Genomic DNA, 11463 nt, shown 5'->3' on the forward strand with positions numbered 1-11463 from the left:
ACGGTCGGCAGCAAGAGGGTTAATATTGAATGGCTGCCTAAAAAATTCACGATCATTCAATGCAGGATTATTATCTATTTCCGTTGATCACAGGACTTTTAAAGTGTTGAAATTATTTTCTAAAGCATCGTTTAACATTATTCGAAGTTATTTGTTATTACTGGACACTCCTATAGTGTATACTACATTTGAGACGAGTTGCAGTGGTCCGTTGTGGATGTTGTTTTTTTAGGAAAACTCGATTCGTGATTTACGATGGATTTTACTGTTTGATAGACTTCAAAATGTATAACGGTATGGTAAATTTTACTATTTGTTATCAATATTAACATTTTTATCGTAACAAAAGACAAATGAAGCAACATTTATAAATCAAAACCATGTTCATCACGTCATATCAGAAAGCCCGCGAAAACAACGTTAACGTTTTCCTGAACTGTTCGGACATTTTTAAATAATGGAAGTATACATTGATGGAGCATGCAAGAATAACGGCAAGCCATTGGCAAATACCAGTTATGGTATATTTTGGGAACCAAATAACATCAAAAATATAAATGGTCCAGTTCCTGAATCTTACAAGCAAACAAACAATATGGGGGAATTGTATACTGCCGTAAAATGCCTTCAACAAATACACGAAAATCAATTATCAAACATTATCATTAAAACCGACAGTGAATATTTAGTTAGAGGTATAACAAATGACATTGTTTATTGGAAAAGTAACAACTGGAAACTTAAATCTTCCGGAAATGATGTGAAAAACAAAGAACTCTGGTCAGAGATAGATCATGTGTTATCAAATATAAAAGTAACGTGGGCGCACGTTGCTCGTGATTCTGAAATCGGTCAGATTGAAGCCGATAAACTCGCAAAACTTGCTTTAAATATAAAAACATCTGGAAACACCGTTCAAGCAAATAATCATAGTATCGTGAATGTGTGTAACAAAATTGAATGGACCGACGATGAAGAGGAAACTATACCGATGAAGGTTACAACCCCGCGTCGAAGCATCTCCACCAATAAATTTCGCAAAAATAATAATAAGGCAAACTCTCCGACTTTCTGTACCATGTCAACACTCAGGAGAATTGAAAGTCTTTTATTGTCAACTTCTGAGGAAGTTTTAAATTTTAAAACTCGTCAAACAATCAATTTCAAGAGATGAAAGACAAGTTTGCATCACTAACAAATACGGTTAAAGTTCAAAACAATTCAGCTTTAACCTCCGTCCAAGAAGTTTTTACACAAACACAGCTCATTAACTCAGATATCGATGTAAACAATAAGGCATTTATAAATAAATCCAACAGTTTGTGGGACAAATTAAATGCCATTTCAAATGAGATTAAATCTGTAAATTTAAAATCATCTCACGTCAACGATTTAACAAAAACTGTGACAGAAACACCAAATCGCAAAAGAGAGGAAAGAATTTCAGCTTCAAATAAACCAACACCTGGAACATACAGCAACGCTGTAAGAAGTGGTTTACCAAGCAGCTCTAATAAGCCAGTTTCTTTAAATAGAACAAATCTAGGTAACAAGCATAATGCTCAAAGTCCTACTTATGTGGAAAAACAAAGGTCACCAATAAATACAAAATACACGGACCGTGAAGTCAACTCTACTTATCCACATTTTCATCGGTCTTTTGACAAGAAAAACTTATTTCTTATTGGGAGTTCAACTCTTAAAAAGATGTCTCCTAGGAAAATGTCAACTCAACAAATCAATACCAAAGTAAAGACTATCCGGGGAGGACGGATCAGAGACATTGAAGATTGCCTAATTCAGTACATATCAGAAGGCAGACTTGATTGTGTTGATGTTATTGTTATTCATGTGGGCACTAACAATGTATCAGATGGAGACTCTGTTCATGCTATTATGGACGACTTCAAAAATTTGATTTGTACAGTCAGGCAAAGCTTACCAAGAACTAAGCTGGTAGTTTCCTCAATTCTACCAAGGCCAACCAATTCTCAAGCTAATCGTACAATTTACAATGTCAATAATCATCTGTTCTCTCTAGAGGAACAACATGTGGAAATTTTGGACAATACTTTAGACTTTCTATATGGAGACCAGCCCAATCTTACTTTATTTGCAGACCATGTTCACACAAATGTTGCTGGTGCCAAAGTTTTAAGCCACAACATTATCTCCTGCGTCAACAATTTGTTTCAATTCTCAAATTGTACATCAGAAACTGAATCAAATTTTCAATCGGTGAGGTCAACAGGGAGGAGATTTATACCATTCAACAACACAACAACTCCAGAACAAAGTGTGTCCAGTCAAACGTACTGGAGGTAAATTTAACCAATAACTTTTCTACTACCAGAACATGTCATTCTATTTTAGGAAATATTGTCAGTATTGTTATTTTGTATTTATGTACTGCAACACATATTCTATCATCTAATTCCAAATCATCTCCATTTACAAACCCTTTTATATTTCCACACAAGTCACTTAATATATGTCACTTAAACATAAATCATATATTGCCAAAATTTTCTGAAATTAAATATTTGCTATCAAATTCTAACACAGATGTGCTGTGGTTAAGTGAAACATTTTTGTCAGATTCTGTCCAAAACAAAGAAATAGATATTAAGGGTTATGATACAAACAGAAAAGACAGAATTGGAAAATCTGGCGGTGGGTTTTTAATTTATATTTCTAACATGTTAACCTTAATAAGACGATATGATTTGGAAAATGATGATATAGAATCAATGTGGATCGAAATTATTTTTGTTCATCAAAAACCTATATTAATTGGTAACATTTATAGACCACCAAAAAGTAATGCAGAGTGGGTTACAAAATTTGAATTAATGTTAACAAATGTCGATATTGAAGATAAGGAAATGATTATTTTGGGTGACTTTAATATTAATTTGTCGTCGAGAAAGATTCCAGCTAAATGGTCACATTTAAAAAACATTTTTAACTTGTCTCAAATAGTCTCAGTTCCTACACGAGTCACACAAACATCTTCCTCTTTGGTAGACCATATTTATAGCAATGAACCACATAATATTCATTTTATATCTGTTCCGAAGTATTCTATCAGTGACCATTATCCAGTATGCATTTCTCACAAAAGAGGGTTAAAATCGAAAAAGAAAATTCATGAATATATTACGTTCAGATCTACTAAACATTTTAATGAAAATGATTTTGTCAATCACATATCACAGTGTTCATTTAATTGTGTATTAGAAATTGATGACCCCGAAGAAGCACTGTTGTCTTTTTTGAATATTTTTACTAAAGTATTAAATCATCATGCTCCACTCATTAAAAAGAGAGTAAAACGTTTGTATCAAAATGAGTGGATGGAATGATGAAATTCTAGATAGCATGAGAAAACGTGATTTTTATCATAAGAAAAAAGATATGTATAGTTATAGACTTTGGAGAAATAATATCAGATTATTACATGGCATTTTTCATATCGCATGTATTATCAGCCCGAGGTTCAATATCAGCCCAAGAGCCGCATGGCTCGAGGGCAGATATTGACCGAGGGCTGATAATACATGCGATATGAAAAATGACATGTTATAATCTTTTTATCATATGCTTCAACGATGGAGAAAAATTACAGATTCATGCATATATTGATCCTTTTACGTGGTTCCCAAATAGATGTTCAAAGAATGAAAAGTTCACGGACATCAGACCCCAAATTTAGTACATTCAATATGATATCTTTTATCATATGCCTCAACAGAGAAGAAAACATTTAAATTTTGAAGAAACGACAAAAAACAAATCAAAAATATACATAATAAACACTGTTTGGAAAAGTCAACTTTTTTGTAAAGTAACTTTCTAAATTATGTTTGAAACTTTTAAAAAATGCATTTTTTTTAAGATTTTTTTTTTTTTGCTTTTGTTTTTTTAATTATTATACAAAATATATTTTTCAGTATGCACATAGATGTTTTGTACACTTCTTTGTAATGTTTTTCAGTGAAAACGTAGCATTGAGTTGTATTTCCGGAATTTGCCGAGTTTTACCGGAATGCCATGCGATAACGTTACGGAAAGGCATGTGATAACACTTGAAGCATGTGATAAACTTTTCATATCAGCCCGCTAAGCACCAATTCGAAAAATATGGAATTCACGTTAAGTTAATGTTATTATCATACAGTAAAAATCATATGTTATTGAGTCTAAGTATATGATAAAGTCAAATATCTCATCGAAAACTCTAAACAAAATTATTATACCAATATCATAGAACAAAAAAAGAGCAACAGCAGTAAATTATGGAAGCACCTACATACTGTCAGCGGTACCGACAATCATACCAGTATAAAAATTATAAGTGATTGTAACAAAAAGGAAATTTTAGAACCAAAAGGCATTGCCGATGTTTTTAATGCTTATTTCACAAATATCACAGATAATCTTAATATAGATCAAAACATCAACAATTCTAGTAGTTGTTTTAACAAACTTGGTGATTTTATATCGGGTCATGTACCAGATGACGTGTATTTTTCTATACCACTTATGAGTTATGATTTTGTGTGTTTACAACTAAAAGCAATAGAGGAATCAAAAGCAACAGGCCTTGATACCATAAGTGCAACATTTTTAAAGATGTCTTCTCATGCTATTTCACTACCACTTTGTCATATTTTTAATTTGAGTATCAAAAAATGTATTTTTCCATCCTCATTTAAACTGGCAAAAGTCATACCAGTTTATAAGAACAAAGGCTCAAAACAGGATGTTTTTAATTATAGACCAATTGCAATTTTACCACTCATTTCTAAAATCCTTGAAAAACATGTGAAAACACACTTAGTAAAATATCTTAATAAATACAAGTTATTGTATAGTATGCAGTCCGGTTTTCGTGCAAACCATTCTTGTCAAACTGCTTTAACAGCTTTAATAGATAAATGGCTTAAAGCCATTGATGATGGCGATCTTGTTGGAGCAGTATTTCTAGATCTAGCAAAAGCCTTTGATCTTCTCAATCATGAACTGCTTATTCAAAAATTAAACAAATACAAATTAGCTTATACTTCATTACGTTGGTTTACATCATATTTGGCTGACAGATATCAGAAAGTATCTATTTCAAATACATTATCAGACGTACAAAAACACGGGTGTACCTCAAGGATCCGTATTAGGACCGGTGTTGTTTTTAATTTTTATTAATGATCTTCCTTTGTCTAATCCTAATCATAACACCGATTTATTTGCTGATGATAGCACCATATCAGTCATTGGACAAAACAAAAGTTGCATCAGTCAAAAACTTAATACAGTTTTACAAGATATTAATCGCTGGTGTGATGACAATAAAATGGCTATAAATGTATCTAAAACTAAAGCTATATGCATTAGATCTAAACAAAAGCTTTCCATTACATCAAATGAAAACATTAATCTTGCTTTAAATGGACAACAAATTATAGAAAGTACATGTGAAAAAGTTCTAGGTGTTTTTATTGATGCATCTCTATCTTGGTCTTCTCATATCGATTATATAATCAAAAAAGTTAACTCTTCTTTAGCTTTACTAAAAAGAATAAAGAAATATTTAAATTATAAAGCTAGAAAAATGTACTATAACGCTTACGTTTTACCTCACTTAGATTATTGTTGTTCAATATGCGGAAACTGTAATAACTTTTTATTAGATAGTTTACTAAAACTGCAAAAAAGGGCAGCAAGAATAATTTTAGACGAACATGATTACACCAAACCTTCAAGAGAATTATTTCACGAATGTAACATTGTGCCAATCACACAAAGAATACTTTATCACAAATCATTACTAATGTATAAGACAAAACATGGCTTAGCTCCAGAATATATGTCAAGTCTTATTGTATCAGCTTCTGCAAACCAAAAATATAATACGAGATTTTCATCCTCAGATAATTTTATTATTCCAAAACCAAATACAGAGTTGTATAAGTCTAGTTTCTCGTACAATGGACCAAGAGTGTGGAATGCTCTTCCTAATTCAATAAAAAAATCAAATACAGTATCCGAATTTAAACATAAATACAAATCTATGTACTTTTAACATTACCATCATATTTTTACTGTAATGCCATATCATAATTGTTTATTGTATTTTAAATTGTACATAATCTTTATTTACCATTATTATTGATGCATTGTTTATTTGTAATGTAATTATTATTGTATTAAGAGAGCCTTATTGAAAATTGGTGTAATCCAAATGAGTTACTCTCTCTAAATAAAGATATTATTATTATTATTATTATTATTTAATATGCGTTCGGAACCTATTGACTATATGCCTTTTGTTCCATTCTTAATAAGCTTTTGATCGAGGTATCATATACTAGTATATCTGTAATTAGAGGCTGAAGAGTCATAGCAGTCCATTCCATTATTCAAAATATCCATTTCATTATTCAAAATTGACTATTTCTCAATGTTCAGACGTATTCCGAGATTTAAGTCCTTTATTACCCCTGTAATATCCGTTGCGGAACATATTGACTATATACATTTTGTTTCTCTCTTAATAAGTTTTCGATCGAGGTATACTATATATCTGTAATTAAGGGCTGATGGGTCCTGCCAGTCCATTCCTTTATTCAAATTTGACTATTTCTCAATGTTCATGCGTACTTCGATATTTCAGTCCTTCGTTACTCCTCTAATATGCGTTGCGGAACCTATTGACTATATACCTTTTGAAATTTTGGCGGGAAAATATTCTCTCTTGACTTTTCATAGCTTTTTCATTGACAAGTTAAAGTTCTCAAAACTGTTAAAAAGTAATTATTTTTTTTGAAGACTTTTACAGATGGCTTATCATTATACATGTTAAAGAATTTCAAAAAGAAAAATGGGGGCCACCGGGCAAATTTTTTCAAGGCTTTCAAATTGATAAAACCAGAGGATTCCGAAAATCTGACAAAAAATCCAAAACATGACAAGCCAGCTTCCTTAATAAGATTTCGATTGAGGTATAATATATATCTGTAATTAGGGGCTGAAGGGTCATAGCAGTCCATTTCATTATTCAAAATATCCATGTCATTATTCAAAATTTGCTAACATGTTTAACCCCGCCACATTATTTATGTATGTGCCTGTCCCAAGTTAGGAACCTGTAATTTAGTGATTGTCGTTTGTTTATGTGTTACATATTTGTTTTTCGTTCATTTTTTTATATAAATAAGGCCGTTAGTTTTCTCGTTTGAATTGTTTTACAGTGTCTTATCGGGACCTTTTATAGCTGACTATACGGTATGGGCTTTGCTCATTGTTGAAGGCCGTACGATGACCTATACATTGTAATTGTTAATGTCTACAATTTTGGTCTTTTGTGGATAGTTGTCTCATTGGCAAAAATACCACATCTTCTTTTTATATTTCCCCATTTTACGCATGTTGTGGCATTTAGGTCCTCCGTAAACCCTCTTATGGTCATTGCGAATCAAAATATAGCTATAGTGTCACAGTCAACTTTTTATATATTTATTTCACTATTCACCGCTTCAATAATGAAATAATGAAACATAAACTATTTCATTATTCATTATTCATTTTTTAATGTTGAATAATGAAGAGTGAACTATTTCATTATTCATTATTGAATAATGAATAATGAACTATGAATAATGGACGTACTTCAGAGCGGTTATGTATTTGCCAAAAAATATTGCAAAAAGAGGGCAAAGATGTCACATATTTTCCCAAAATTTTACCCAAAGTAGAATTTCAATCCCCTGGAGTGATACCTTTTCTGAAACAGTTTACAACTGTACTTATATCTATCAAGAGATCAAGAAGTGCGTTTCTTACTAAGTTTGGTAAACGTTGTGTGCCGTTTGTTTTAGTTTGTTAAACGTTACAGAAGTAGAAACAAATGCATCGTTTGGTTAGAGGGGATTGAAATCTTGAGTAATATTAGACAATGTTTTGAGTAATGACAAGCAAGAACACGTTTAGATAATTGATTTAATGTTCAAGTTAGAAAGAAATGCGTCGTTTGACTAACTAACGACGAACGACAAACTGTAGACGCATTTGAAGCGATTGTATAGTTTGTCAAAGTTTATGCAAACTTGAAAAGTATGTTAGAAATAAAAAAATGATCAAAAACTTGTGCTCGCTGAACAGTTTGTATCGTTACTGTTAGAAAGAAATTCGCACCAAATTAAAAGCATTTGTCTTTCGACTCATTTGTGTGTGAAATTACGTCAAAAAGTTCGAATGAAAAAGAAATTGACTGTTATTGATAATTTCTGTGTCATTTGTTGTTCTGTGAAGAGCTGTCTCATTGGCAATTGTACCACATCTTCTTTTTTTATGCTACAAACATTTCTGGACAAACGGAAAATACGGACAGACAAAACAGAAAATAGCCCATAAAACAGGTAAAAAATAATAATATAATCTTGATGTTCTTATAAACCAACTTCAACAGATAGCTTAGTCATCAGCAGTCTAACAATGAATATTATTGCACAATTACTTTTATATTTGAAAAATCCGCCGGTGCCAACATTGCAGGATTTTTTTCTCTTCCTGAACATCTGAGATCATCCAAGGTTTTGTTGGGTTGCGTGTTGCTAAGTTTTTAGGTGTTTTCTGATATGTGGACTGCTGTTTGTCTTCTCGTCGGTTACCGTTTTTCGCTATGGCTGTGTGTTTGTTTTCTACCTCTGAGTTTGATTGTTCCTTTGGTGTCTTTTGATTCTCTTTTGAAATGTAACCTCTCCTTGCAAAAGAAAAGACACGTACTGTACATGGAGGAATTTTTGTACAGTTAAAAATAATGTTGCCAATATATTTTTGTGGAAGCAGAGTTATGAGATCTGCACACACTTTTAGAGAATCGTTACAGCAGTCTTGTGTTCTCGTGTATGGCCGAGTAGAGATCGAAGAGTGGTCAAATGTGGTCGAGAAGGGATCGGGTGTTGGTTGAGTTGGTCTGGGATAATATAAATATACAAGTCGCAGTGATCTGGAAGCGATCAGGCATTGGTTGAGTTAATCTGGAAATGATCGGACATTAGTCGAGCAAAGGTCGAAATATTCGAGTACTGATTGGTAACATTTTTGTATTCCGACCAAGCTCGATCTCTACACGATCCTTTCCCGATCGATTCGACCGCTACTCGACGAACTCTCGATCTCTTCTCGAGTGACTTGCTTCTCGATCCTTACTCAAATGTTTTTGACATGTCAAAAACTCTCGGTTAGAAAGTCAGATCGATGACGAGCAAGGTAGACTATGCCGAACATTCTTGTCGATTGAGTCAGACCAGTCTCCTGATCACGTAATTTGTCTTGATCGAGATTGATCGAGTTGGTCTGATCGGCAGTGTGAACCTAGCTTTAAGTAATTACGGTGGATTACATCCACATCATTGAGCTTCGTTTAAATTCAATAGTTGTCTGATTTGTGATCATTATCAAAATATATGTCTGATTTGTGATCATTATCAAAATATATATCAAAATCTCCTCTTTTAAATAAGTATTGCTAAAAGTGGCTATCCCTTTGATATTTAAAGATGTGTGGTTACTTGTGTGTATTTTTTCATTGAACTGTCATCCAGACTAAGCATTTTGTGAATTTCTGCAATCCAGTCTTTGAAATCCATATAAAAAAGATTGTATATCAAAATATATATTTATTTGTCCATTTACTGGGACAAGCATGACAATATATATAATTCTAAAATAAATTTTTGTTTTCACTTTGTCCAGTATACTTCAGATCTGTTCCTACAAACTTTTTGTTGTTGGGATGTACATGTACCCATCCACGTCCACTATTAATTTTGTCCATCTGATGAGTTAAGCCTTTTTCAACTGATTTTTATAGTTCGTTCTTATTATGTTGTACTTTTATACCACTGTCCCAGGGTAGGGGGTTGGGATCCCGCTTATTTGTTTAACCCCGCCACACTATGTATGTATGTGTCTGTCTCAAGTCAGGAGCCTGTAATTCAGTGGTTGCTGTTTGTTTATGTGTTACATATTTGTTTTTACGTTAATTTTTTATACATAAATTAGGCCGTAAGTTTTTCTCGTTTGTATTCAATGTTTTACATTGTCATTTCGGGGCCTTTTATAGCTGACTATGCGGTATGGGCTTTACACATTGTTGAAGGCTGTACGGTGACCTATAGTTGTTAATTTCTGTGTCATTTTGATATCTTCTGGAGAGTTGTCTCATTGACAAGCTCTACCACATCTTCTTTATATGAATTCAACCTTCTTCCAACGCGTGATTTCTTTCTTGGAAAATCTTACAAAAAAGAATATAATATGAATGAAAAAATAACCTTTAAATCATTATAGGATTTTATCAGGCTAGTTATCCGAGATAAAGGCTCAGCAGTTTAATTGAACAATCAATTCAGTATTTATCAATTGTATTAAATGTATAGTTAAATCAGATGTAAGAAATTGATTCCCTATCACCAGTCTATGGAAGGAGCAATTCGATAAAAACTTTTCTTATACCAACGAGCGATATTGTCTTATATCAACGAGTTGCATTGTGGGAAATTTCAGACGAATGTTAGCATTTGTACGAAAAAAGGCAGATTTCTCGGTATAAAGTAATTATTCTTTTCTTAAAACAGGATGACATTTAACACGACATACGTCTGCTGTATAATTTCCATGATTTATTTTTTGAAATAACAAGAAAGGTGTATTTAAACGAGAAAATTAAATTGTTGAATAAATGAAACATAATAATTTGTACGATTTATCATTTGTAGGTGAACACATTCAATAAAAATCATGTAGCAAATTCAGTGGAATGCAATTGAGATGAATTCAATTGTTTACTAAGCCAAAATCACCTATAAGTCAAAGTTACTGCTATATTGTCTTATATCAATGCGATGTTTGTCTTATATCATAGCGATACTTTTTTAATATCAAAAATTTATGAAAGCGATACTTTCTAATATAACTGCTATAGTTTTCTAATATAAAATGAATACGAGGAAACGTCACAAGGCTGGTCAAGAAAACCGCAAACATAATTCACAATCTTAGTTCATGACCGGCTTAATGTTTTAGTATCAATATCACTAAAATTTCGTTTCTGTAACAAAATTAACGCTTACATGGACTTATCATTTCGAAAATGTTGCTTGACCCTATTGTTTGTTGAAAGTGTTAACAACCTGTTCAGTTTATTGTTTTGCAATCACATGCTTTAACCGACAAATTATATTTGAAGTGATGATGCAATGGCGAAATTTGAATGCGTTTGTCAATAGTCTACCAACCTATTCTAATATAGGTCCAATGGCGGATCCGGAAGGGGGGTCCGGGGGTTTGAAACTCCCTTTTTTAGCCGATCAATGAATGGGGACATATGGTTGAACCCCCCTTTATCCTGGGTTTGAAACCCCCCTTTTAGAAACGACTGAATCCGCCCTCGAGGTCACA

General features: G+C 32.6%; 1 protein-coding gene across 1 annotated transcript; it reads left to right on the forward strand.

Annotated features, from left to right (window-relative positions):
- The first annotated feature begins 457 nt into the window (after positions 1-457).
- On the forward strand, positions 458-1174 carry LOC134722710 (ribonuclease H1-like). The gene has a single exon (XM_063586332.1). The coding sequence runs from the start codon at positions 458-460 to the stop codon at positions 1172-1174; it is 717 nt and encodes a 238-aa protein (XP_063442402.1).
- Positions 1175-11463: the final 10289 nt, after the last annotated feature.

The sequence above is a fragment of the Mytilus trossulus genome, chromosome 6, assembly GCF_036588685.1.
Source record: "Mytilus trossulus isolate FHL-02 chromosome 6, PNRI_Mtr1.1.1.hap1, whole genome shotgun sequence".
Classification (NCBI taxonomy): domain Eukaryota; kingdom Metazoa; phylum Mollusca; class Bivalvia; order Mytilida; family Mytilidae; genus Mytilus; species Mytilus trossulus.

What these genes read in the sequence shown, in the direction of transcription:
- LOC134722710 (XM_063586332.1), top strand. Translation starts at nt 458, where the DNA reads ATGGAAGTATACATTGATGGAGCATGCAAGAATAACGGCAAGCCATTG.